Source organism: Sminthopsis crassicaudata, chromosome 2 (genome assembly GCF_048593235.1).
Source record: "Sminthopsis crassicaudata isolate SCR6 chromosome 2, ASM4859323v1, whole genome shotgun sequence".
NCBI lineage: Eukaryota > Metazoa > Chordata > Mammalia > Dasyuromorphia > Dasyuridae > Sminthopsis > Sminthopsis crassicaudata.
The window spans coordinates 49,687,550-49,715,048 of NC_133618.1; the positions used below are offsets into that span (position 1 = coordinate 49,687,550).

A 27,499-nucleotide genomic window follows, 5' to 3' on the forward strand; every position below is an offset into this window, starting at 1 on the left:
GCCCAGGATGAAGGAGAGCCCCTCTCCTCTCATAGGGACTCACTTCTCTGAAGCTCTGTGTCCCCGAGAAGTACTCATGGCATGGGGGTTTGAACTCTTGACTATGACAGCCTTATGGCTGCCATGACTGCCCTGCTATTGTGCAGGACAGATGGGGCAAGTCACAGAAGCGAACTCTCATACTCCCTTTTTCATATTTTCTCTGTCTCTCCCTGTTGTTATCTGTCTGATTATAGGCTTTCAGTAGGCAGGGTCAGAATCCCCTTTACACCTTCCCCAACAAGCGGTCCTTTTTCAGTCATGGCTTGAAGGTCTCTAACACAGACGAGTCCTCCATCTCCCAAGATAGGGTCCATTTCTCTCTAGAATTGCTCTCATTGTTAGGATCATGGAGTCCAGTGTCTTCATTTTGTGGATAAGGAAATCAGGGCTCAGACAAGTGAGGAGCAGGTCTAGTGGATCCAGTGACAGACTTGGAGTCAGAAATACCTGTGTTCCACCTGCTTCAGATGCTTGCTAGCTATGTGATTCTTAACCTGTGACTGCTGATGACTAGTCGGGGTCTCGGGAAAGAATTTTGGAGAGCAAGTCTTTTCTCAGTCAAGGCAGATTTTATTGTGAGCATTGAAAAGTGAGGCAGGCTTGGTCCTTAGGGGACCAACAGCAAATGAGACAAAAGGTCTCATTTATACAGATTTCTATATCAGGGGTCTTGGGCTGGCTTAGTTCATGTGTGGGCAGTTAACCATATAGCAAAACAAAAACAGGATGTGATGGCTGGGGTGCAGGGGGCTTGGATCATGATCTCGATAAACCAGGGCTGTAACGTTTGTCCAAGCCCCCCAAATACCAGACAGAATTTCTGTTGTTTCTGAGCGGGTTTGCACAGGGCAGGGTACGCATTCCAATCCTGCCTCAGAAGCTCACTAGCTGCATAGCCCCAGGCAAGTCACTTCAGTTTCCTCCTCTGGAGGTAATAACAGCATGTAACTCCCAAGATTGCTGGGAGGATCCAGGCAGCTAACAGACCTTTATAAATGCTGGCTCTTGTTATCATTTTTGTCTGAGGAGATGGTCCCTTTGAAACAGAACTCTGACTCCCAAGAACAGAGGCTCCAGACCTGGAAGGGACCTTGTAGATAATCTGGTCTCCTAGGCCCGTTTTTTCACAGCAGGACCCCGGGCCCAACAGGTGACACAGGAGCAAGAGAGCTATCGACACCCATGGAGGCCCTTCACTGCCTCCCATCCCTGGCCCTCTCTGCTTGTTTAAGGCTCACTTTTCTTGCCTCATTGGTGATAAGACGTGAGAAGGCAGCCTCTGTGTCAGACTCAGATGCAGCATCTTAATGGTCATTTATGAGAGGCCCCCCCCCATGTAGTCCGAGACTGGGGCGCACAGCACGGGTGGCAGTGGATACTCTGGGAAATCCCTTTCTCCTCTTCCTGCTCCATCTCCCATTCACAGCAATTCATAGCAAACTCCCCATGCCTTGTCTACCTTCTGGAAGGTTCCAGCTGAAGAGAATTCATATTCAGGTGCTTTTTCATCACCCACTCCCCCAACCTCTCTCTGATTGTTGCCCCCTGAAAGAGAAGAGAGCCTGTTTAGCCAAAGACACCGTGGCAACCTTTTCCTCGCCATCTCCCATGGGGCACACGCTGAAATTGAATTAGACAGGGATATCAGGCCTGCTCGCTGTGATAACTGTGAAAGGATTTTATTTAAAAACACCCTGACATTTGTTCACCCAGTTTCAAATATTTAGCTTTCTCCCCATTCCATTCCTGGCGGGGGCGACTTTATTAATTGTTGCCTTTGATTCAGAGTTAAAGCTTGAAAGCCCTGATAACAGCAATGGTGGCTATTCTTACTGCAGGGCCCACAGCTAAAGGATTTCATACACACACACACACACACACACACACACACACATCCCCCCAATCCCTCCTTTTTTATTTATTTTTTTCCAACCCTGATATTATCTGGCTTTTTTTCCTCTTTAAAAAAAAAAAAAAAAAAAAAAAGGTTGGGTAAGAGGTTAGAATAAAAGAGTACTATTGACCAAAAACATAGGGATTCTATTTCTTCCTTGAACTTTTATTTATTAATTTTTTGCACAGTTGCCTCTATTTCCCCCTCCTCCACATGGTGCTGCTGATAAATCCAAGTGACTGTGGCATGTGCATTTAATTTCCTTAAGAAGTTTCTCCTCCATGTAGAGGAATGTTCATCGGAGACCAGGAACGTAATTGGATGATTAAAGCCAGCGATCGCCATCTGGTTATGTTTAATGAGGGCCAGGACAAGGAGTCGGTGATGGCCCCATAGGACTGTCACAGTGCATTGTATAAATTAGCTGATAGCCTGGGCCTCGTTGCTAATAACAGTTTTGTGAATGTGGGGGCCTCTAGACTGACACTACCTGTTAAAGCTCAAGATGGGGAAGGATGAGTTCGAGGGGACTCTGATGAGAAACAAAAATCGCTTTCTGGGCCAGAACCTCGACTCCCTTTCTCCTTCTAAAAAGCACAACTGCTTTACTGGAGGACTGTCTCATCTCCAACACTTAGAATGAGGGAGTAGAGAAGTATCAGTCTTGGTTCTCAGGGGAGCACAGGAATGTGTACCCCCATCCACTTCCCAAAGGGGAAAAAGTCACAAAGAAGCTTCCTTCTGGTCACTTGGGAATTCCAGCACAGGAACTGCTTTCAGATGGAGACAGAAGTCCATTTTTGCTTTTCTCTGTATTTCAGAGCATAAGCAAACTGTTCTCCAAGGTCCTGCTAGAAAATAAAATGCCTAATTTTGCTATCAAGAATAATGCAGAAATGTTTCTGCCTTACAGCAGAGCTTCCTGGGTCTTTTGTTTCTCAAAATTCGTTCAAGTTGGCCGATCTCATCGACCAAAGTTGTCAGGCTTCAGAGTTGGAGGCTTGGGGTTAGAGTCGGTTGTAACATGGATGCCAGGCTGACCAGCTTCTCTGGTGCCCTGCCCAACAATGGTTAATCCATCTTCAACTTGGGGGGAAAGCACCCAAGCCAGCCGGCAGCCAGGCTTTGCCCAGCTCCTCCTGCTGGGGCTTTGTATCGGGTTTTGTCCCGAGTGCAACCACTGCCAGATGATCCCATGTTCACAAGCTCTCTTCTGGGTTCTGTTTACTTAAAAGTAAACAGGCTCCATCAGTGTGACTGACTCCCATGGTCTAGCTTTATGATGGGGAGGGAGTTTGCCATGCTGTCTTGGGGGAGCGAGGGGGGACAGAGAAAAGAAATGATTATTTTTCCTCATTTAAAAAAATATTTCTCAGCATAAACTTTTTTGAGCCCCAACAATGCTTTTGGACCTTTAAAGAGAAAGTTGGGTCATGGTCCCTCACAGATGAATTCCTATTTTTAAATCCTGGATCTTCCATTCTTGTGAGCATGCTTGAGTGCCCTTTTTGTTAGCTGAGTGACCGTCCAAGCTGCTTTTCAGAAAGCTGAACCTTGTCTTGGAAGCAAAAAAAGCTGGACGTGTCTAAGGCTCAGTTGCAGGGAATATCGATCCCGGCAAAGTTGCTACCTTGTTTAAATAATCGGCCTCTGTCCCCCAGCCAGACTGCAGGTGGATTAATGGGCCGAGCTAGGCTGTGGATGGTCATTTCATTATAAAGTATTGGTTGTAGGCCAAAATATGTCAAGCTACCGCTGGAGTAAAATCATCCTCTTCCCCTCCTTTTACAGGGATTGATATAGCTCAGGCTTTCTGAGGCTGCACCGTAGACCTGAGGGGAAGATTGTGCTTCTCTCTCTGTCTCTGCTAATGACTTGAATGCTCGCTCTTTGTACTATACACCTGTGTCCTCCTGGGAAAGGGAATCGAGGGGACTATAGAAAGCTTCAGCCAGACAAGGAAGGATTGAGTGGGGGCAGGGAGCCAGAAAAGGGTTGGGAGGGAAAAGATGTACAATGAAGTGTCTCCCTTGAGTCATATCCCAGAAAGTTGGGCCTTTTCATCCCAGCATCCAAAGTCCAGAGGGTCCCAAAGGTCCAGGTCTGATGGGGACTTATCTATCCCATAGTATTCCCTGTCCAGAGCAGTCTCAGGGGCAGGCAAGACCAGCAGTGCATCTCAAAGTCCAGAGGCCAGCGCTCACTTGCCCTGAAAGAGACCCAAATTTAGGAACATGATGGCATTCGGGGTCCTATTCAGATCCCCAAGAACCAGGCCAGGCTTGGGATGGGGGAGAGAAGCTCTTCAGAACAGGATTCTTTCCCTACGGCTGACTTATTCTTCTTGTCTCTGGAGGAGGGGAAGCCGGTGGGCCCTATACCTGCTGTACGCTGACCCTGCACAGGTTCTGGGGGAAAGTGCTTCATAAAGGCCGGCTCACTGCCGGTCTCTCACATGGAGAGAAGTGTGTGATCTGCGTGTCTGTGGGCACATGTATGTGTGCACATGTGTGCTCTGCTGTGACAGGACTGAGGGGGGATGCCCCCGCCCACCCCCCAGGCATGACCTTGGGCTCCTCACACTGTTTCCTGGTCGATTCCAGGTGAGTCACCAGCTGGGAAATGTGATGGATCTCTTCACCACCAGCCTGTCCCTAGCGGGCCTGAAGCCTCCCGGAGACCGAGAGATTGACGGCATTGACCTTCTCCCAGCCATTGTGCAGGGCAAGCTGATTGACAGGTTAGTTACAGATAGAAAGGCGCTCTGGAACCCCTGTTCATATCTCCTCCCCCTGCCAGCCCGGCCACCCTGGCTCTTGAAGTGGTTCAGAACCAAGGCTTTAAAATCCCATCTGGTGATTGTGACTTTAGAAAGAGGAATCATTCCTACGCCGGGCAGATGAATGGGGGGGGGGGCGCTTGTAGGATGAGAGCGCTGGGATTTTCAGGCACAAAACATATTGGCAGTAATGAGTCCCTGGGCTGTTGCCGGCATCAGGGGCTGTGTGCAAACCTGGTGGAGTGTGTAAGAATAGGGAAGCCTGGAGACAGCGGTGGGTAGGGAGGAAACCGCCTCACATTCTCTTGGACCTTGTCTGTCTCTGGTATCCAAAAAAGCCCAGTTGGCATCAGGGACGCCGAGCCAAAGCTGGAGCATCACTATGAGTGTTTGGTCTGTGACAGACACCTCGGCAGCCCTGGCTTCTGCTTCGCTCCCGGCAGTTGTTTAGACTCACTTCTTAGCTGGAAAGGTGGGATAAGGGAAAGGCCAGACTTCAGGCAACCTTGATAGTGGAGTTTTTAAAGGCCCTACCGTTCACAAAAATCCCTCGAACCCTTGCTCTCAGTGCTGCTTTGTCTACGTTTTTATTTGCCCAAAGCCTGAGTTCTTTTTTCCCTAGGACCTTTGAGACTGTACTAATTTGCCCGGCAGGAATTATTTAAACAGGGAATCAGTTCCTAGGCAGCTTTTGAAGAACCATGAATTTGAGAGCTGAGGATGAGATGGGGCAGGGAGCCAGTTCTAGCAAGGGAAATTAGAGTACATTCATTGGGCGTGTGGGCTAGGAAAGATTTTGCAGTTTTTTAAATGCTTATTTACCCTTGGTTAAAATTCCAGGGTTTTTTTTTTGGGGGGGGGGAGAGAGAGACCCACAATTACTTGTTTAATTGGAGGAGAGGCACATAAGCAACTCAGCATCCTGACTGATTCTGCCTGGATCTTCCATTCCTCAGCTCCCCAGTCTGGGGCTGTCCCACACGGGAGGCTGGGCACCCTGTTTTGTGTATCCCTCCCGGCCTTACTCCAGACCCCTCGCCCCCTTGTAATTTACCATGACACCACCACCAAACGCCAGGGTTGGGCATTGGTCTCCCTTATCTCAGCGTCCCCTGGAGCCTCTTGTGTAGACACGTGGTGTGTATGTCCTGTGATTCCATCGTCTCCTCCTCTTCCTCCTCCCCTCATCCCTGTCTTGCTCTCTTTCTATAATAGGCCCATCTTCTATTACCGTGGCGATGAAATGATGGCAGTCAGAGTGGGACAATACAAGGCTCACTACTGGACTTGGAGCAACTCGTGGGAGCAGTTCAGCCAGGTAACCGCCTCTGCTTGGGGTTTGCATGTGATCACTTGGGTGAGTCCTTTAACAACCAAAATGGTCACTTGAAGAACTGGACAGGTAGCTTGGGAGAGCCTGAGGGGAAATGGTGGTGCAGATGAACCTTGCCTTGGGCCTGATTCCATGCCCTCCCCCTCCAACTCTTAATTCAGTAGAAAAAGCTTTGTTAATCTGTGCAATCACCACTCAGGGGTCTCCTGTGGAGGGAGGGGGTCTTAGCATCATTATCTGAAGGCCAGTTCCTCCAGACCACTCATTTCACAGATGAGGAAGCTGAGACCAGGGAGGTAAGTGACCTGCCCCATATCACCCAGGTCATCCCCATCAGAGGGTCCTCTGACACCAAAGTCAGGGTGCTTCCCACGTTCCAGGCTGCCTCCTAGAAGGGTGTCATCTCCATCATTCCTCTGCCCCATCTTTATGGATGTCCACACAGCAGAGAGCATGCAAGAAACTTCTTTGATTCCTCATCAGAGAACTCTGCAGGAGCAATTCTGAGAAGATTAATGTCACGGCCTCCAAGGTCTCTCTGTCCCTTTTCTGAGAAGTCTCCTTTCTGCTTAGCCCATTGTTCCTGGTACAGCCTTCCCTGAGGTCCCCCAGGCTGGCGCCTCCTCCAGGCCCGGCCCCCCAGGTCCAGAGGAGCTGCCTCTGCTCCTTCTTCTGGCCCTGGGTCCTCACCCCCAGAAACCCCCTGACTCTCTGCTCAGAAACACTGGGCATATCTGGCTTTTCTGAGGGATCTTCTTCTAAATCCGGACCTGTCTCCTTCAGTTTCCTGGGCTGCAGTTCCCCATTCCTCCTTTTCTCAGCTCCTTCCCAAAGGCAGCTTTGTTTCCTCCCTCATCATAGTGCTCTTGACAAACCCCGAAGAGCCTCCGCTTTTAGGCGGGTACCCTGGGAAAGCATACTCTTTTGATATTTTAATTTGCCATCATCATCATCATTATTATGAATAATAATATACTATATCATAGAATATGAATGGGATTATATAACACTCCAAAGAGGGCTAAGCCCTTTCCAGATAGCCTTTCATTTGCTCCTTACAACCACCCTGGGAGATGTTGTGCCCTCAGACACTTCCTAGCTGGGTGACCCTGGACAAGTCACTTTACCCCATTTGCCTCAGTTTCCCCATCTGTAACACAAGCTGGAGAAGGAAATGGCAAATGCTCCAGTATCTTTGTCAAGAAAACCCCAGTGGGTCGCAGAGTTGGGCATGAGTGAACAATGATTGAACAAAGACAACAATTATCAACCAGGAAGCTGAGGTTGAAGGAGATGGTTTGTGTCTCAGGGAACAGGGCACTGGTCCTAGAGTTGAGAAGACTGCTCCTCTGAGTTTAAATTGGCCCTTAGACGCTCCCCAGCTGTGTGACCAACAGGCCAGTCACTTAACCTGCTTATTTTGTTTTCCCCATATATGAAATAGGAATAATAGCATCACCTCCTTCCCAGGGTTGTTGTGAGGATCCACAGAGATGATATGATCCAGGGCACATCCCTAAGTGCTCACTGTTAGTATGCTTGCCTGAACATGGAGCTGGGGGGTGTCTGAGGCAGGCCTTGAACCCAGGCCTTCCAGCTTCCACATTTAGCACAGATAAGAGAGTTCCTCATCGTTGCCTCATCTCCATTTTTCGTTTCCTGTGCTTTCTCTGTCTCTGTCTCTGTCTCTCTGTCTCTCCTTCTGTGTCTCTGTCTCTCTATCTCTCTCTGTCTCTATCTCTCTTTCTCTCTGCCTTTGTCTCTGCATCTCTCTGTCTCTCTGTCTCTGTCTCTCTCTTCCTCTCTCCCTCTCTCTCTTGCCCTCCCTCTGTCCCTTTCTCTTTCCCTCCCTCCCTCCCTCCTCCCTTTATCCCCATTGTCTTTTCTTCCTTTTCTCTTCCTTATCTCCACCCTACATCTCCTTTCCCTCAGTGCTTTTAGTATTCATCAGCAGATTCTCTTCACTTCTTTTGCTGGCTTTAAGGTTCTTAGATACAGTGAGACTTCATTAATTTGGCCTAATTGGGGGAAAGGGCAGTTTTAATTGAGAAAGAGCTGAGTCAGAGAATTAGCTTTCTGGGACCTGAAATGGAGCCACTGGAATCCTCGTGGGAAGTGCATTCTTTGCCTCAGGAGGACACAGCACAGAAGGGGGGGGGGGGGAGGGGAGGGGGGGCGGGGAGGAGCATCCTTTGCCACCAGGTTGGTTGTCGATAGTCCTTGTAGTCCTGGCCTTTCCCAGCTGAGTAGAGATTTGCCACTTGTTCTGCCCCCGACGCCCAGGAAATGTCCTCACTGGGAGAAACTGGGAACCAGGTGTGTCCTCGGTTCTGTTTGGTTTCCAGCTGCGCCCTCATTTATCTTTTCATCTGATGATGGCCCTCTCCCTTGGAGAAGGATGATGATGGCAGGCTAGCTCGTCTGCCTCACCTTTGAGGTTCTTTCTGCATCTCCATCTTCCTGGTTCCAGTGCAGGGGCAGCGGAGGCTTCTCTGACAGCCCGGCCAAGCCTGAGTGGCCCCTTTGGCCCTGCAAGACCTTAATCCCTGGAGAATTCCCCAATGCTCTTCCTTCTCTCTCTCTCTCTCCCCAGTGCCTACAGATAGGTTTCCATCTTCCCTGTTTCAAGATGTACTTTTCCTTGTTTATTTGTCTTTTCTGTTAAACTTTTAGAAATAATCACCTCAGCTAGTAATGGTCTTGATAGGACTGTGGCTGCCTAACTGCTAAATTCAACTTTTTCTTAATCTTTCTGCTATGTCTATCGTGTCACACTTGGCCATCCCTTCCTTTGAGATACTTTTCTCTCCCTTGCTCATAGGGACTTGGCTTTTTCCTGGTTCTTGGGCTCCCCGGCTGGCCATTCCTCAGTCTCCTTCCCAGATTCATCCTTCTGCAGCCCCCTAGTTTTCTCAGCCTTCTTCTCCTGGGTGCTGCACTGCCATCTTTAAATGAGAACAATAATAGTCATGGGGCCAGCCTGGCAGTGAGTGGTTAAGTACCTCAGGTTTCATCATTCTCCTCATGATGAAGGTCGCAGCCTCTCAGGAGCTGAGTATGTGATGTTTAACCTCATAAGGAGAGAAAACAGTGATGGAGAGGAGACGGTGGATCTGTCAGATACTCGGTAAGTCTGAGAGCGGCATGTAAATGTCGGGCCTAGACAGCCCCATATGTGTCTCCATGTCCTCTGCCAGCCTCTCCGTCCCCTGTGTCATCAGTGTGGTACCTCCTGCAGGGAGAGCTCCTTCCACTGTAGGCGATGGACATTCTTCTGTCCTGATCCCGTGCAAGCCCTGCCCTGGGCAGCCTGCTCCAGCCCCATGCAGTTCTGTCTTGTGTGGCCCTGCCCTGGCCATGCAGCTCTGCCCTGTGTGGCCCTGCCCTGGCCCTGCTCCAGCTCCATGCAGCTCTGTCCTGGCACTGAGGTCTTGCCCCGGCCCCATGCAGCCCTGCCCGGGTTGTGCGGCCTAACCACTACACCACCTGGCGTCTCCTCCAGCCTGCATCTGCCTACCAGTTTATAGGTTGTGCACCACCCTTTCCCCCGGTAGCCTCTCAGCTCTCTGAAGGCCTTATGCAGAGTTGGCATTCAATAAATATCTATTGAATTGAATTGCACTAAATGGCATCTGTCCACAACTGACCTTGAGTTCTCCCTGCCCTCAACAGACCTTCCTTCTAGCTCCCCCCCTTCCCAATGATGGTTGCTAGTTGGGTGCAAACCTTATGTGACCCAGGACATGTCCCTGTGCATGTGTACATCTGCCAAGTCCTGTCCATTCTGTCTTCACTCTGTCCACTCACATTGCTGCCCCTCTGCCTGACCTGGCCATCATCACCTCTGACCCCTAACTGAGCTCCCTACTTCCAACGTCTCTCATCGACCACCTGTGTCATTAAGCTCGGCTACCAAGCCGAGGAATAATATTCCTCATGACGTACCACTCTTACCTGGGCTTGAAAAAAGTAGTGATTCCCTAGTGTCTACTTGATGGGATGACGTTTTAGGTTCCAACCTTCTTGCCCAGACTTAGCTCCCCTTGTTCCCTTGAGAGTTCCCTTATTATGGACAGAGTGACCCCTAACCTCAGCCTGCCCGTCCCCTTTTTCCTCTGTCGTCCTCTTCAGACATTACTTAAAATGTTCTCTGAACTCATCTCTGTAGGCCCAGCACAGGCACTTTTTGGTGCAGGAAACCTGCCTTGGCCCCTCAAGCTGAAAAATTACCTATCCTGCACCAGATTTCCTTGGAAATGACAAAAATTCCCAAGATATTTTGTCTTGATTTTCTCTTTGTTTAGAAGGACAGACTATTCTTTTGTAAATCCCAGGTCCAGACATTTCTGAGTTTTAAGAGTTCTTCATTAAAAAAAAAAATCACTTCTTTTTTCATTTCTACAGGTTTTCCTAAGTCTTGGGTCAAATTACATTCTGCTAGTGTCTTACATCTATGCATTTCTCATTGTATATTTGGTGACTAATTTGCAGGCCCTCTTACTATTAAAATTGAACCATAAGTACTCTGAGATGATTATATTCTCAGAAATGAAGCCGGAGCATTAGGGGACCACTTTGAATAATTTCTGTAGCGGGGTAATTGGTGCTGCAAGGTTATTGTGACCATAATTATTACAACTACGTTATATTTTTATTAGAATTGTTAAGTAAGCCCTGGGGGCAAAATATATATTTTTAAATGCCAATAGCATCTGTGAATATGAAAATAAACATGTTAGTTCCACAGTTGAGGAATGAGCATATTGGAAAGAAGGAACAAGTAGATTGGAGAATTGTGGCAGTCAGCGAGCCCAGATGGGGTTTGGGACTTAATGGGCAGCTGATTTAGCACAAAGGGTCTGATTTGTTGCATACGGCGACACAGACAGATGAGGTAAGATTCGAATTCAAGTTCTGCAAGGACCAATGAATGTATTCAAAAGGCAGCCATACAATTTAGCCTCCTATCTTGGGCAAACAAAGAATGAAGAGAATTTGCTTTGTTCCTCTCTCTCTTTCCACCATGATAAAGTTGTTTACATGGCAGAGGGCAGGCTTGTTTCAGAAACGCATTTTATTTCTCTGCACAGTATGGGAAAAAAAAGAAAAAGAAAGAATATTTTTCTACCTAAACACCCCCAGAAGACAAAACTCAGCATAAACCTGTCCATATCCATCTGAATCTGTACCCAGTGACAAGAATGGGGCCAGTTATTCATTTCAAAGATTCTCCTACTGTGAGCAGCAGCAATTGTGCAATTAAGCAATATTTATTTCTTTCCAAGTCTTTGTTTAACTACTGGCTGATAAAAGTCAGCATTATACTGTACATCAGAGAAATGATTAAAAATTCATTTGATTTCCTGCAGTTTGTATCACATGTGGTTGATGGGGGTAAAATTGGAACACATTAGTGGACAAAATAGCCATTAACAACACGCAGAGGAGGCAGGAGCTGAAATTTGTTCCAATTCTTCTCATGTCTTCCAGACATTAATTACAGCTCTTACATGGAAAAGATTTCAGAACATTGGCTATTTTACTGTTCTGCTCTTTTTCTCCCCCTCCCTCTCATTTTCCTCTTTTTTCCCCCCTTTCATCAGACTTAATTGCTACTGACTCCCATCCTTGTTGCTGGTGGACCTGTTATCAATATTATTGATAGAGTTTGAGTTATCCAACCGAAGCAGAGTGACCAGTTTCCCAAGCCAGTTTCATTACAAAGGGAGCTCAGTACCTGCTTTTTGTGGGACATTGGAGCCATGACCTGGAAACTGTATGATTTTTTTTTAAGTAGACAAAGTACACACTCTGACTGTGTATCTCTAGCCAGGAAGAAACCTGAGCCGTGGGCTTAATTACATAGGTTTTCACCCTTTTGTACTTCGACTTCCCTTGTCACCGATGGGATGATAATAAAAAGGAGATGCCTGTAAAGCATTTCCAAAGACCTTTAGGAAGATCAGGTAAGAAGACAGGAATAGCTGGGGGTAGAGCAAGAAGTGAAGATGAGAATAGCAAGGGAAGCACCTTGGGGAGGGCAGGAGTAACAGAGAGAAGCAGAAGAGGAGTTTGGAAAAAAGAAAATTTTATTTTCTTTTTTTTTTCTGTCTGGGAGTTGGCAAATGACTTAAAATATCTACATTTTCTTTGCCTCCTTCTCCCTTTCTACCCCAGTGAAGAGTAAGACTCTTGAGGACAGAGTTTTGGGGGGGATTTTTTTTTAACATAGTGAGTGCTTAATAAATGCTTATTGAGTGACTTATCTTTGCGTTAAACATCCCAGGTAACTTCAAGGTTCCTTTTATGGCCTAATCTACAGTCTTCTCTTTTTTAAATCAACTACTAGTTGTCTATCCTAAGATGTCCTGCCCAAAACTAGACATTGTATTACAGGTGTGATCAGATATGGTCATAATATGAAGCAGATTTGGCCACATTTCCTTCTTTACTTTTGGGGAATTGGGGTTACAGGACTTGTCCAGGGTCACACAGCCAGTAAATGTTAAGTAAAGAAGATCAGATTTCAATTCAGGTCCTCCTGATTTGGGGACCAGTGCTCTATCTAGTGTGCCATCTAGCTGCCCTCCTTTCTCTACTTTTGAAGTTGATTTTGGGAATCAAAGGATAGTACACTATAGCCAATCTTATCGAATATTATTCCTTTTATAATTGGTAATCCCAGCTCAGAATTATTTAGCACTTCAGGGTTTACCTTATGATTTTTCTCTTACTATTCATTGAGTTGCTAATACGAAGTATTATCATGCAGTTTTGTGATTAAGGAAACTGAGGTCTGATTGTTTTGGGTGACTCTGCTCTTAAGTGTCTTTCTTTTTAAATTTTTTTAAAACATTTTTTATTTAAAATTTTGAATTCCAAGTTCTGTTCTCCCTCTTCTCCTCCAACCTGAGATAGTAAGCAATCAAATGTAGGTTATATATGTGCTTTTCCCTATTAGTCATTTTATATAAAAAGATATCTATAAAATACCAAAAATAAGATGTTCTATCAAATTAGAAAAAGAAGATAAGTGAAAAATAGCAGTCTTCAGTCTATATTCAGTCATTACCAGTTCTTTCTCTGGAGCAGAGTAGTATGCTTCGTGATTAGTCCTTTGGGATCGACTTGGATCGTTGTTCTGTTGAGAATAGCCAAATCACTCACAGTTCAATATTGCTATAAATTTCAAACCTGAGATTTAAAGGTGGGTTCTCTTGTCAGTGTTCTACAGCTGTTCTTCCCTATTGCGTGTTCCATGAAATGAAATATTTGTTAAACACCTACTATGTACAAGGCATCTTCTAGGTGCTAGAACAGAAAATAGTTACAGTTCTCAGAGGATGTGAATTTTCTTAGAGGGGATCCACTGGCATTAGAGACAGGTAAACTCAAAATATTTGCAAAATAAGTTAACATGGAAATATGTTTTGCATGACCTCACATATATAATTAAAATCAAATTACTTGATTTCTTGAGAGATGAAGAAGGGAGAGAATTGAAAACTCAAATTTTTTTTTAAAAATAGAGATTGTTTAAAAAAAATTTTTTTACATGTACTTGGGAAATATCTAAGGAAATAAATAAAAATAATTTTAAAGAGAAAAAAGCAAGGCAAAGTAAGTTAGATCTTACAAAGGCCTTGTAGAAACGAATACTAATTAGTTGATTGATTTATAAGTGGTGGTACCTGATCTAGCTTTGAAGGAAGCTAGAAATGAGGAAGGAGTACACAGTAGGTGCTTAATAAACATTTATTAAACTGCAAACTGCTATACCAAGTTAACAACGCAGCCAAATAATGTGATATTCTGTTGTTTTGGGTTTTTTAATAAAAATTTGATCTGTACCAGTGATGTAAGAGAACATCTTTAATCCTGAAAGCCAGGTTTAAACCTTATCCCGCAGCACTCCTTCTTGAGATGTCTGGTGGGTACTAGGCCTGATTATCCAGATTTCCAGTTTGCACGTTGAGGTCTCTAGGTGCCTGGTGCCTCTAAGGGAGGGCTGCTGTGTCCTTAAAAGGTTCCTGTCTTCTCGCCTCGGCCTGTTTCTCCCCCTTCTTCCTTCAGAAGACACCATTGTTCTCATGTAAAATGCCATAGGGGTTATTCCTGCTCCAGTCTATTTTGATTGCCCTTCTCCTCAACATCCAGGAATCAATAAACTCGAGGGGGGAGAGGGGGAGAAAAGGGAGCTGTGAAGTCAAGTATAGCCTCACAAATAATGACATTTGATTGTGGTCCTCCGAGCCTGCCAGGCAGCCATCGATCCCTTCTGCTTGAGAGCCGATAGAGACTTTTCGATTCGCCCCCTCTTTCCAGGCCCTTCCAGACAGTTAACACATTAGAAGCGATTTTTGTTCAGTGGGGCTGACGCGGCTGCCAAGGCTGACTAAGTGCGGCCCTTTCTCATGTCTGCCCTTCTCTGAAGGCCTCAGGAGCTCCCAAGGGCAGGTGGGAGGAGGCTCTGGGATGACGCCTCGTCCCATGGCATCCCCTGCCATCCCAGGACGATTCTGGATGTGTGTGGCCTTCCCTTTGGCACCTGGAGACATTGACTCATATGCAGAGAGTCCAGGGTCTGCCCCAGTACAGGGTGCTGCGGCTGGAGGCTTGGTCTCAGTGCCCAGAGGTGGCGGGTCTCATGTCCTTACTGGCATCCTGGCATTAATTGTTTGTGCACTCTGGAGATGAGTGAACATGGGCCGGGCAGCCCTGAGCAGTTTGTTTGAAGGAGAGCGGCTGAAGAAATGAGCCCTTGTATGAGAACCAGGACCCCTTGGACAGCTCTCTGGGCTAGACTGGCTTCTGGTTTTCTTGGGGTAACTCGTGAGCTTTCTGTCCTTCCTTTGGGGGGGACATTCTCTAGCAGAGCTCAGAAAGTCAGGGATCTTTTTACCCATTAGTGAGCATTATCCAGCGCTTCTGCTGTGCTGAGCTGCTTTGGGTTACAGACATTCTTCTTCTTCTCTGCCCTTTCTCCTCTCTCATCTTGGGCAGCCCATGTCACTCCGAGGAAAAGTTTGGACCAGATCCGGGGCCTCCCTGCAGCTCCAAAGCTGTGATCCCCTGAGGTCAAACCATCGTCATGTTATGTGTCACCATCACCGTGGCCAGTGTTGCGAGTCTGTCTGAACACCTGTCTCCCGGCAGCAGGCTCATAGGACCAGATATCTCAGCATATCCATGACTTTCTGCCATGCTCCTTTCTGTCCCAGACTAGCAGCAATGGAGGAAGAGTGATGGATCTTCTCCAGATGCAGCCCAAGCTGTGTCTCGGTGTCTTCTCATGCTCTTCCTTCTGCCTAAAGCTCATGCTCTCTTCCCCAGTTTGTGCCTGCTGTCATTCTTAGCCAAACTTTGAGATCCAGAGAAAACACCTCCCTGTTAAAAGCTTCCTTTGTTATTGCTATGGTTGGTTTAGTCAGTCACATCTGACTCTTTGGGATGCTGTGAACTATACTATCCATGGGGTTTTCCTGGTAAAGATGCAGGAGTAGTTTGAAATGGCCTCTTCTTCACCCTAATGTCTCTTAACACTTTATACCTAGAATTTGTAGGTTCAGAGACCTTAGAAATCAACCAGCTCCCTTTTGGGAAGGGAAACAAAGTTCAAATAGCATCTTCAAGCTAACACAGTCAAAGGCAAAGCTTGTATTTAAACCCCAGGCTGCCAGACTCAGAAATCCAGCATTCCCTGCTGCATCTCATTTTTGTATTTGGCCATTCTGCTCAACATCTTGTTTATTTTTTTATTAATTTTATAATTATAAAATTTTTGACAGTATATATGCATGAATAATTTTTTATTACATTATCCCTTGTATTCATTTTTCCAAATTTTCCCCTCCCTCCCTCTACTCCCTCCCCTAGATGACAGGCAATCCCATACATTTTACATGTGTTACAGTATAACCTAGATACAATGTGTGTGTGTAAATCCCATTTTCTTGTTGCACGTTAAGTATTGGGTTCCGAAGGTATAAGTAACCTGGGCAGACAGATATTAGTGCTAACAATTTACATTCACTTCCCAGTGTTCCTTCTCTGCGTGTAGCTGTTTCTGTCCATCATTGATCAACTGGAAGTGAGTTGGATCTTCTTTATGTTGAAGATTTCCACTTCCATCAGAATACATCCTCATACAGTATTGTTGTTGAAGTGTATAGTGATCCTCTGGCTCTGCTCATTTCACTCAGGATCAGTTCTTGTAAGTCTCTCCAAACATCCTGCTGGTCATTTCTTACAGTCTGCTCAACATTTTAGTTATTAATATTTGTCTGGACTGTCAGCATTTGTGCAGGACAGGGTCTTGTCCATTTTCATGTCAGTCTTAATGCCTAGGGGAAACCCTTGCTCCTCGGTAGAGAATCTCATGGTATTTAGGGCTAAAAGGGATCTTGGAGAGCGTCTTGATTCATCCCCCCGCCCTACTCCTTTATAGAGCAACAAACAAAAGGTCCAGATTTTTGAGTGAATGAATCTTCTTTAAAAGACGTCTTATCACTTTTCTCCCTTGTTCAGAGACCTCCAGTGGGGCCCCATCCAACATGCCCGGCTTTATCTACACATCTCCCTAACATCAGCACCTCGTTCCAGCAGAGCTGTATCTTGCTCATTGGGTTTCTCCTTGAGCAGAGTCTCTTCACTTTCCTCTCAAATAGTTTTTCTCCTTTTCTCTGCCCACAAGTCCTGCCCACGTTTCAAAGTCTTAATGCAAATACAGTCGTTTTTGAGAGGCTTTCCTCATCCATGCTGCATTAGGTCTTTTCTTCCCAGAATCCCTAGAGAAGTGGCTTATGACCCTGGCAAGGCACTTGACTTCCATCTGCCTTCATTTCCTCTAAAATCTCTAAAATGGGGTCCTAGTTCCTAAGGTGGTCGTGAGGACAAAATGAAATAAAGTGATTAACACAGCTCCTGGCACATAGTGAAGACATATAAAGCTAGCTAATTTTTTATTGTAATTCTTAATAGAATTTCCCTTCAAAGCTGTTGTGAGGGTCAAATGAGATAAGAGTTGTAAAGCATTCAGCGTAGTGCCTGGCATATAGTAAGCACTTAATAAAGGCTTCTTTCCTTCCTTCCTTCCTTCCTTCCTTCCTTCCTTCCTTCCTTCCTTCCTTCCCTACCTCCCTACCTCCGTCCCTTCCTTCCTAATTTGTTAATTAAAATACAAGACAATAGGCCAAAGGATCCTTCTCTTGGGCCCCCCATTTCTTTATCCATAGGAGAGCTGAGCTATGACAGACAGTTTGTGGAGAGGGTGATGGGTTTGAAGGTAAAGGACCCGGATTTGGGGGCTGGCCAGCACTGGTATGGTAAGTCCCGAGTCACTCACCAGTAAATCATGAATTTTGGTCAGGATGCCTCCTTAAGAGTTCTCAGAAAAGATTCTCAGCTCCCTTGGGGGTCTAGGAATTGTGGTCCAAAAGACATCGCCTCCTTGGATGGTGCCTCCCAAATTTTACTAATGAGGAGACTGAGTCAGAGGAGAACAGTGATTTTGCTTTCTGCTCCCACTTTCTTCTCTTTAGCCACCAGGACATGAATAACCCTGGGAAATTATCTGAAGCTGTTTGTGTGACTCTCCTTACATGACAAGAGAGGGGGGAGGAAGGGCCTGTAAACAGAAACAGATCAGACACTAATGCCCAAGAGAGGACAAGGTCTTTCCTCAGACTACAGTATTTGTGAGAGAAATCCTGTACCAATTAGCAGGCATCTTAATTAAATAGCTTATTTGATTTGCATCCAAATTATAATTTGTACATTCAGCCTTGGCTTTGATATCTCTCTGTTAACTTCTCAGCTTCCTTTTGCATTAAATTCTGCTATTTCTCCCCCCACTATTCAATCTTTATTTGGTCTCCAGAGCCCCGACTACCAAAAGGGGAAAAGGTCGTCCATTTTTGTATCCATTTAAAATCCATCATCAGCCCCCTGTCCAACCTATCAAACTAGCCCCCTGATTTTTCCAGCCACTGATTCAGGAATCCATAGCTCAGTGCAGATAAATGGGATTTCACGGGCTTTTCACCTTCTTGCTTTATTGAAAAGCAGAATATTAACTGCTCCACTGACCAGCTGTCCATTTAAAAACACAGGATATTTTAGAAAATTGTTTGCCAATCACATCCCACTAGCTTCTACCGAAAGCATTGTGGTGGTTTTTACTTTATGAGTACATGCTACAGCTGCTTCACCCCCATCACCCTGAACCCCCCATTTAAGTATTACCACTTACCACATGTCAGGTTAGCAGTTCGTTCCCTCTTGGGGTAACAGACTATAATAAATAGTTTATGGTATAAGCTGAAATTGTTTAAAATAAAAAAAAAAAAACGGCTTAAAAAAAACTCTCAGTTCTCGGGAAGCCTGGGGATCCCTTTTTGCATGATCAATTCTCTTCCAAGGTATTAGCAGGCTTAGATTTCTGGGGGCTTTTCCCCATTTCCAGAATAAGTATCGTTCTCATACAGCTGTGAGTTCAGAGGTTAAACTTTTCAGATGCCAGAAAACAAATACATCCAGCTTATCCTCCATTGGGTCTGGGAGATAGCTCCTAGAAAGGCATTAAGAAGCATTGTATGCCCAATAGAGAGGTTGGTCCCAGGAGGCACAGGGGGCTCAGAACAAACCAAATTTGCTCTTTTCCACTCTCCCTTAACTGTCAGATGTTTTTAAATACACCTGAAAGCCCTGTAAAATGACCATCCATGGTTACCGCAAAGGGGAAAATAGTCAAAGGCCAACAGGTAATTTGAAGATGCTGTGTTCGGGGGCCCTGAGGATTAAAGGGGCAGAGGGGAGACATCATAGGCTGGTGTTATGTGTCTGTGAAGCTGAGACCATCTTTTTGGTGCCCTTGACGGGAACTCCATCGTCCTCTCCTGACTGTGTCCTCCCTGAATCAGGGTCCCCCTCCTTGGGATGGGGGCTTTTCCCAGGCACCCAGAAGAGTTTCCATTCTTCCCATCCTGGTTTTATTTGGGCCTTGGCTCTTTGTTAAGAAGTCCTATCTCTGAAGCTTTAAAGGCCAGCACCAAACCCATTAAAAATGATCCAATTTTCTGGGCCCCAGGAACACCATACCCCAAAGGCTGGGAAACTACTTGTAGCCTAAATTAGAATGGGTTTAAAGCAGGTATGAGATCAGGCAGCAGCACATCCCTGCAAGGGCAAAGTTCCACGGGCAGCAGGATCCAGGGTTCCCTGGGCCTCCTGCTGTGGAGCAGCAGATTAATCTTCCAGGGCCTCAGAGGTCTGGGTTCCTCTCTGGCTGTATCACCAAGGGCCTTCTGCCAAGTCCTAATAAATATGAACACAGACTACTCCAGCAATAATAAATGAATGATACCCATAGCTAATATTTATGTGGTACTTACTCTGTGCCAGGCACTGGGCTGAGTGCTCTAGGATCTCATTTGACCCTCACAAGAATCCTGGGACATGGGTGTTTTGACTGTCCCATTTTACAGGAAAACATGGACGTAAACTGACTTGTCCAGAGTCACACAGCTGGGAAGTGTCTGGGCTCAGGTTTTCTAGAGTCTGTCCACTGTGACACCTACAAATAGTAGCTAACGTTCTGTGGCACTTTAAGGTTTGCAAAGCGTCTCTGGATGTCTGAGGTGGGTCCTGTTATTACCCCCCCCCCCATTTTATAGAGGAGGAAACTGAAATTGAGAGTTAAAGTGTCATGTCCAGTACCACACAGTGAAGAAATAATTTGAATTTAAGGCTTCCTAACTCTCAAGCCCAGAGCTCTTGCCTTACAAATCCTTAATGGGATTAACTGAAACTCCTTCCGTTCCCTTTCCCTCCTCTCCTGTTCTTTTCCCTCCCTTCCCTTTTCCCCTCTTTTCTCAGGCTGGGTCAGTTAAGCTGTTCTCTCACCCTGGGACACTCTTAATCTCTAAAAGTGAAGGATGCTTAATTTTCCTGCACCAGTCCCCTTACCCTGCCCTCTCTGCCTCCAGAGTGGTGAGGATGGCTAAGGAAGGCCTCCACAATGGCTATGGGATCTTTTTTTCTCTTTCAACCAAGACTGAGAAAAATTGAGAATCGTGGAATTTGGAGGCATTTTTTGGTCTTTTCCTGGGTAATTTGACACACAGCAAAGGAACCCTCCTCCTTAAATCAAAAAGTCTTTCAACCTGTTGTCTCCCTTTCAGGGTATTGATTTCTGCCCTGGGCAGAATATCTCTGGAGTTACCACCCACAGCCAAGAGGAACATACAAGATTGCCCCTGCTTTTCCATTTGGGAAGAGATCCAGGGGAGAAATACCCCATCAGGTAAGCCTTTTTAAAAAATGTCATATTTTGTTCCCTTTGACACATTTCTGCTGCCTCCAAATGGTGTTGGAAAGACTTGAGCAAGTGAAATAAATTGGGACTGTTCTGCTATAAGGGCGCGTGAGGTAGAGTGGCTAGATTTTTAAATTTGGCCTCAGGAAGACCTGAATTCCAGGCCTCGAGCACTTAATGACTATGGAGCCCTTTCATCCTCGGACCAGAGGGCTCCTCAGGGTCAGTTTTCTGCTGCTAAGGTTTACAACTCAAGGAGGACCCACAGTGGCCAATCCTTGTCAAGAGGAGCCATGATGACACAGCGTCCTGTGGCACCTACTGTGGCAGGGTTCCTCATTTGTAAAATGGGAATGGCGGTATTCCCATTTTCAATATTCATATACTGTTTTAAAGATCAAATCAGATAATGCTCATAAAGTGTTTTGCAGATCTTAAAGCATTATATAAATGTCTTATATTGTTACTATGCTATTAGCCATTGGGTATTAGAAAACTAGAGCTGGGATTCTGTAATAAGAAACATCACCTCTGTGATTCCTTTCTCCTCTTGGAAAAGGAAAAATCTTATCTTTTGGTCTTCAAGATTCTTTTAGGATAAGCTGCTCTAATAGATTCTTTTGTCTTTGTTGCTTTTAGTATGGTTTTTAATAATTACTCACATTCATAGAGTGATTTAGAGAGTTACCAGGAGCTTTCCTCACCCCAGCCCTGTGAGGTGGACGGCACGTGTGTTCTTAGCTCTATTTTATAGATGAGGATGCTGAGGGTAAAGGGACCTGCCTCAGACAGAGGTGGGTGTTGGGCCCAGTCCTCCTTGAGGTACCAGAGGACAGAGAATATTGACGTAAAGCTGGGAGCAGTGAATTCAAAGTGCTCTCTCTCTCTCTCTACCTCTCCCCATGGAAGTATAGTCTAGTAAAGGGCCCTGGGCTTGGCAGCTGGAAATCTGGGTTCAAGTCCTGGCCAGACTTTTAAGTAACAACTGGAAACTATCCCTCAAAACCATGGCCTGAGACCTCGGAGGAAGAAACAAAAGCCTGCTGTTCTCACTCACGAAATCAAAGAACCTGGGCCGGGGTCAGTCGGAGCAGGCCTCGGGAAGCAGCCCAACATGGCTCCCTGGCCTGTGAGGAGAGCTCCGCTTTTTAAAATTCACTTCCCAAAGGCCTGAATTTCCAGAAGTGTGAATTTGTCTGATAACAAAGGCGATAGCTTATTGTGCCACATAACTCAGGTCCCTTATCTTTGGCAGGTAGTGAGGCATAACACTAACTATTAATTGGATCTGTAAGGTCCAAATATATCGCCCCCGTCCTTTATGGGGAAAGTGAAGCAGAGAAATCTCAAATGATCTGGACAAAAGAAAAATCCTCTGAAGGGCGCCGGGCTCGAGTAACAAGGTCCAGCCAAGTGTGACTCAATAAAAAAAAATGTGAGGAAGGCACAGAAGATAAACAGTTCCCATCAATTAGAGCACCAACTGGAAACGGGAGAGGCAGCTCTCTGTGGCTCCCATGGTAGGTGCCCTGGGAAGCTGGGCCACCGCTCCTGCCTGGGGAGGACTACGAGCATCCTCTGCAGGTGGTCCTTTAGTTGTAACCCTCCCTGGCAGCAGAGAACTGATCCCTGAGGAGCCCTCTGGTCCTAAGAGGCTTTCAAGTGTTCATCGACTTAGTTCCTCACCTTCTGGCATTTAAAGAGGGCACCAGGTCTCCTCTGAGCAGACCCACCATGTGAATTGGCATCCGCCGTCTGCAATGGCAGATGACCAGACTGGTCCCATCCCAGCATTCATGAGATGCTGACCCTTTGTTTGGAGGCAGAAGAACCCAAACTTGTTCTGAGCATTTCCTCAATTCCAAAGAAACCTTCTCACCTTTGACCTTGGACTCAGCCCTCCATAAATGTCTGGAACTAAATTTGACTCAGACCTTTTTCTCAGTTGTTATTCTGAGACCCGCCGTTTTGTTGCTCGTGCAATCACCAAGTTTTGGAGGAGAGCGCTACCCCCCAGTAATGCCCTTTTAACTGAAGGCTTCATGCACATGGGTCTGACCACCCATGGTGGGTGGGAACAAAACTCCCCTTTCTTTCTGGCATAGTACAGCTGGCAGGACCAACCGAGAGATGGAGGGAGAGGAAGAGGAGGTCGGCTCTGTGCCTGCCCTCTCCTCAGGACCGTGAGGACAGAAGGGCTTTTCGTGGCCACCTCAAGTCCACTGGGGTTTTGGTTATCCCCTGTAACTCACCCACTCTCCTCTCCCGCCATGCTGGGCAGACACAGGCTCCACGACCCGTGTTGGAGAGCCCCTTTGCCATCTGTTTGTTGAGCTCCCTATGTCCCGGATGCAGAACTCCCACTCTGTCTTAAGACAGTTTGGGAATGCCTCTTTTTTAGAGATCTTAACTCCATTGCTTTCGCCTCTCATCGCTTTGTCTCCTTCAAACAGACCCCGCTTCATTTTGCCAGGGCTCCTGCTAGCCATTACCTTTAGAAATAAGTGTAAAGAAAAATGGGAAGCAATGAAGCATCTTAATTTCCCTTTGAAGGACTCACAATTAGTAACGAGCCTGCACTGGAGACCTCAGAGCTCGGGACCACATGGCGATGAGGTTTGGAAGATTAAAATGAGATTGTGGGAGCAGGAAAAAGCAATATGTGAAAGGCCGAGTTTCCCTCCGCCCCCCTTCCCCTCCTCGTTAACCTCCCCCAACAGGAATGTCACTGTCGGGCTTGGATGGCGGTGTTAATAACGCAGCGGGCTCCACATTGAGTTGTTTGGAGGAGGAGGAGAGCCGAGCAGATTGCCAAAGCCCAATTACATTAAATGAACGAAGCCCGAGCCACACCTGGGACTGGGACTGAGGGCTGGCAGCCCAGGCCTGATTGGCTCTCCGGGGACTACCTAGAGGTTAAAAGTGTCAATTAATGTAATGACCCTGGACTCAGTCCACTCAGTTCCGCTGTTCAGTGCATGGAATAATTCTGTTACACGGGGGATTTTTTTTTTTCCGATAACTCCTCTCAGCAACACCTGTTCACCCTTTTTCTCTGGTTCTCTCTTTTTTCATTGCTATTCCTGCCTTTCCTTCATCTGGCTGTTGTGATAAAATACAAAATTCCAACTTTCCCTGGGGGAACTGTAGTTGAAAGTCTTTAGTCATTGAGGTTCAGAAACCTTCAGGATCTGAAAATGTATCATTATTTTTAAATCCAACTCTGCAGAGAAGGATGACCCTTTGAAAGGCAAAGATCCCCGAGGCTCACTGGTAGTTTTAAGTTTAGTTGCAAAGAGACTTTATCTGCTAAATTATCAAAGTCTTGCATTTCCCACTGAAGTCAAATAAAGTAATTTGGACCTAATTAGCCCTTTCCCTCTTTTTCTGTATTACATATAATAATGCACATTTTATTCTCTACAAATATTATATCGTTATGTTACATTTTATTATTTCTCCTTTGGGTGAGCCTACCTGAACAAGAGCACAAGCATGAAGTGAGATAGGACGCTGCCTTATTATGTGTATATATTATATCATCTCATGTCATATCATACACTCTTTGAATTAACCCTACCTGAGCAACAGCACAAGGATGAAATGGGACATGAGGCTACCTTAAGGTATCCTAGATGACTTGGTGAAGAGCTTGCACTGAAACCAGTGACTCAAATGTTTCCTTTTGGTTAGCAGATATAAGTATGTATTCCTTTGACCATTATTCTAGTAAAGACCTCTCCGTCTGTAACTAAATAAATAAAACCCAGACAGTTTCTTTAGCTGTCATCCCTGTTCTCACTATAGTTTACAAAGCAGTTGCCCTGTGTTGGCCATCATAATATGAACTGATCTATTGAATTGTGGGTAAAAATGAGTTATGCAAGCATATTTAAATATATTGTACTATGTTTTTATGTCTGTGTTTAGAGAATGTGATGGGCTGTACTTAAGTTTTTAAGACAAATCATGAAACTATTGTCAAGATAAGTAGTGACTACCCAGTCTTTTAAGGACCATTTCAATAGAGTGAATGAAATCTAATTTAAATCTAATGAAATCTTGTCAGGATCAACAAAATGGGAGAAAGCTTCTTTCTCATTCCCATGTCTCCAAGTGCAAGAAGGCAGTAGTATTACTGTACTTTGTCCATCAGAAATGGCAGCAGTGATTAATTGTGGCATCAGGGAGTCCAGATCAGTTTTTGTAGATAGCTGGGAACCACAGTAAATTCAATGAATAGTCCAAAAATCTAAAGGAATCTCAACCCCAAGCTTGGTACAGGCGCTTGGTAAATATTTGTCAAATGTGTTGTAGTACCTTGGGAACAGAATGGGCTCCTCCATCATTGAGGGTCTTCAGGCAGACGCTGTATGACCATTCATTGGGCATGGGGATAATATCAATCCCTCTTGGGTATCTTATGGTAGGAACTCAATGATCATTGAAGTTTTTCCCAACTCTCAGTTTCTTGGATTCACCAGAAGGGGGATGGCAGTTTACTAAGGAAATCACTATAAGGGCCAGCAAGGGGGAAAAATGAAGAAATAATAGCAAACTAAGAATGTTAAAAACAAACAAACAACTAATTAGGTGAAAAACTTATATAAGCTGGAGAAGAATATAATAATACAGACTGCATAACATCCATCCTAAGCCAAAGACTTAGTTTTTGTTTTTGTTTTTTCAAGCTGCCACTTATATATGTGAAGGAAAACCACCCCCCTCTGAAGTACTCAGGGAAGGCTTGATGCAGGCAGCACTAGTTGGGAGCCATGATAGTATTTCAGCAAATTAATAAGTATTAAGTGCCTATTATATTACAGGTACTGTGCTGGATGCTATGGATAGACTAAAATGAAGCCATCCCTGCCCTTGAGAAGCTTATATTTAGATTTAGAAGCTCATAATTTAGAAGCTCTTAATTCCTGCTTTGAGTAAGGGGGTGATTTGAACTTTTTTAATTAGTATTTTTCCCCAATTACATGTAAAAACAATTTTCAACATCCATTTTTAAAATTTAGTTCCAGTTTCTTTCCCTTCCTCCTCACTCTTCTCATTGAAAAGGCAAGCAATTTGATGTAGGTTACACTTGTGTAGTCACGGACAACATATTTCCATGTTAGTCATGCTATAAAAGAAAATATAGACCAAAAAAAACCCTAAGAAAAATAGAGAAAGTGAAAAAGAATGCTTCAATCTGTCTTCAGACTTTTATCAGTTCTTTCTCTGGGAATGAAAAGCATTTTAGTCCTTCAGAGTTGTCTTGGGTCATTATATTGCTGAGAATACCTAAATCATTTATAGCTGATCATCATACAACATCACTTTTACTATGCCCAGTGTTCTTCTGGTTCTCCTCATTTCACTTTGCTTCAGTTCATGTGAGTCTTTCCAGGTTTTTCGAGAGTATCTTGCTCATCATTTCTTATGCACAGTAGCATTAGGAAAATGATTTGAAAGGGAGACTTAAGGTAGATTAATAGTGGAGGAGAAAGAATCAAAAATGCTAATGAAGAGACTTCCAGTAATTCTAGATGGGAGGGGATAATGGCCAGACTGGCAGTGGAAATGATCTGGAGAAAAGTATGAGACATCAGAGCCGTTTGACAGAAAAAATCATTAAGATTTGGTAATTGATTAGGTGAGAGTGACGTATAAGGAAACAGCTTTCTTCTTTCCCACATGAAAATCATCTGTTTGGATAAAGTAAATTTATGTAACTGTATAATCCAGTAAGATTCTGGAATCTCACTCCTCCTGGGTGAGGAGATATTGGGATGATGGATTATCAAAGAAAATCTGGGAAAGGGGACACAGCTGCTAACCTGAGCTCAGAGCAGAGCTTAGGAGCAGAGCCTCGGAGGTGAGCTGAAGGCATCTCGTACAGGAGACATGCACTTTGAAACTTATCTGAGACCTTCAAACATCCCTCTGCCCTTCACTTCCTCTGGGACACTAGGCAAGTCACTCCAGTACTAGAGCTTCTTCACTAGTAGAACTGAGGGACAGAGCTAAATGATTTCTGAATTCTCTTTCAATTCTAAAACCCCACGATCTTGTCATTCAGATCAGCAGGAAGTAGAACATGAATTCCAGTCATGTGTGTTCAGATCAATTGGCTTGCGTCATGGAGTGTTCAGAGAACTGTCTGAATTTACCACAAAACTTAACATATTTGAGAACCCTTAGATTACTGTTCTTAAAGAATAAAGAGGGGTTGAATTAAGTCCTTTTAAAAAAACTTAAGAGAAAGGGGACAATCTCAGATATGCTAGATGAATCAGCTTATCTTTAATACCTCCTTATACCTATGGTTTATGGTGGCAAATATCTGACAGTTCCCATCAGAGAGACTAAGTGGCCCCAAACCCATTTATTTTGTGGTGTGAGTAAAGCCTGGCAGCAGAATATTGGAGTGGTGACTGACCTAAGTGTGTTCGGGTCCAAAAATTCCCTCCCCTTTCTCTGCCAGTTACCCTGTGCCCATCTCACCACTCTCCTTCTCTTGGAATACTGCCTAATAGATATGATATTTATAGAGCTTACTGGAAGCTGCTTCTTCATTGCCGGCCTCCAGACTTGTTTTGTTTCTTTACCAAGGAGGACTTGAACCAGAGAATTAGAGCCACTGCTCATTAGAGGGTCAATACAGGAATCAGTATCATCCTAGCAATTCTTTTTAAGCCCAAAAACCAAATCATTTCTTGAATTTCTCCACATACACATAATATACACAGTGACATACACAAGCACTTCTCAGACTAGAAGTTTCACTTGATGGCAAAATGAAATCCCTAGTCGGACAAGTGCTTAGAACATTACCTATTATACAAAATTAGTATAAGCTACATAAATATAGACCTGCCCCAATAGAGGGGATTTACAAAGCTAGAACTATCTCTTACCCTTAGTGAAAATTAGTGGAAACTTAGACATTCCTTTGAGCCTTCAAACTAAATCCGTTTGGGGACTAATACTCTCTAGCTTTCTCTCTTGCTAAGGATGGGAAGGATGGCATGAGATGCTTTGATTCTCAAGAAGACCAGCCCATTTCCTGGTCTTCTTGGGTCCTTGGGTCCCCAAGATAATGAACTAGACTAGACTCGAGTAGGTCTGGGAGACCTAGAGTGAGAC

General features: G+C 45.1%; 1 protein-coding gene across 1 annotated transcript in view; it reads left to right on the top strand.

Annotated features, from left to right (window-relative positions):
- Nucleotides 1-27,499, top strand: part of GALNS (galactosamine (N-acetyl)-6-sulfatase) — a 66,976-nt gene that overhangs the window by 23,411 nt on the left and 16,066 nt on the right. The window contains exons 10-12 of the mRNA XM_074286198.1: nt 4,540-4,676; nt 5,931-6,033; nt 20,229-20,350. Of these exons, the coding sequence (XP_074142299.1) occupies nt 4,540-4,676; nt 5,931-6,033; nt 20,229-20,350 (362 nt within the window). The remainder of the gene's footprint in view (nt 1-4,539; nt 4,677-5,930; nt 6,034-20,228; nt 20,351-27,499) is intronic.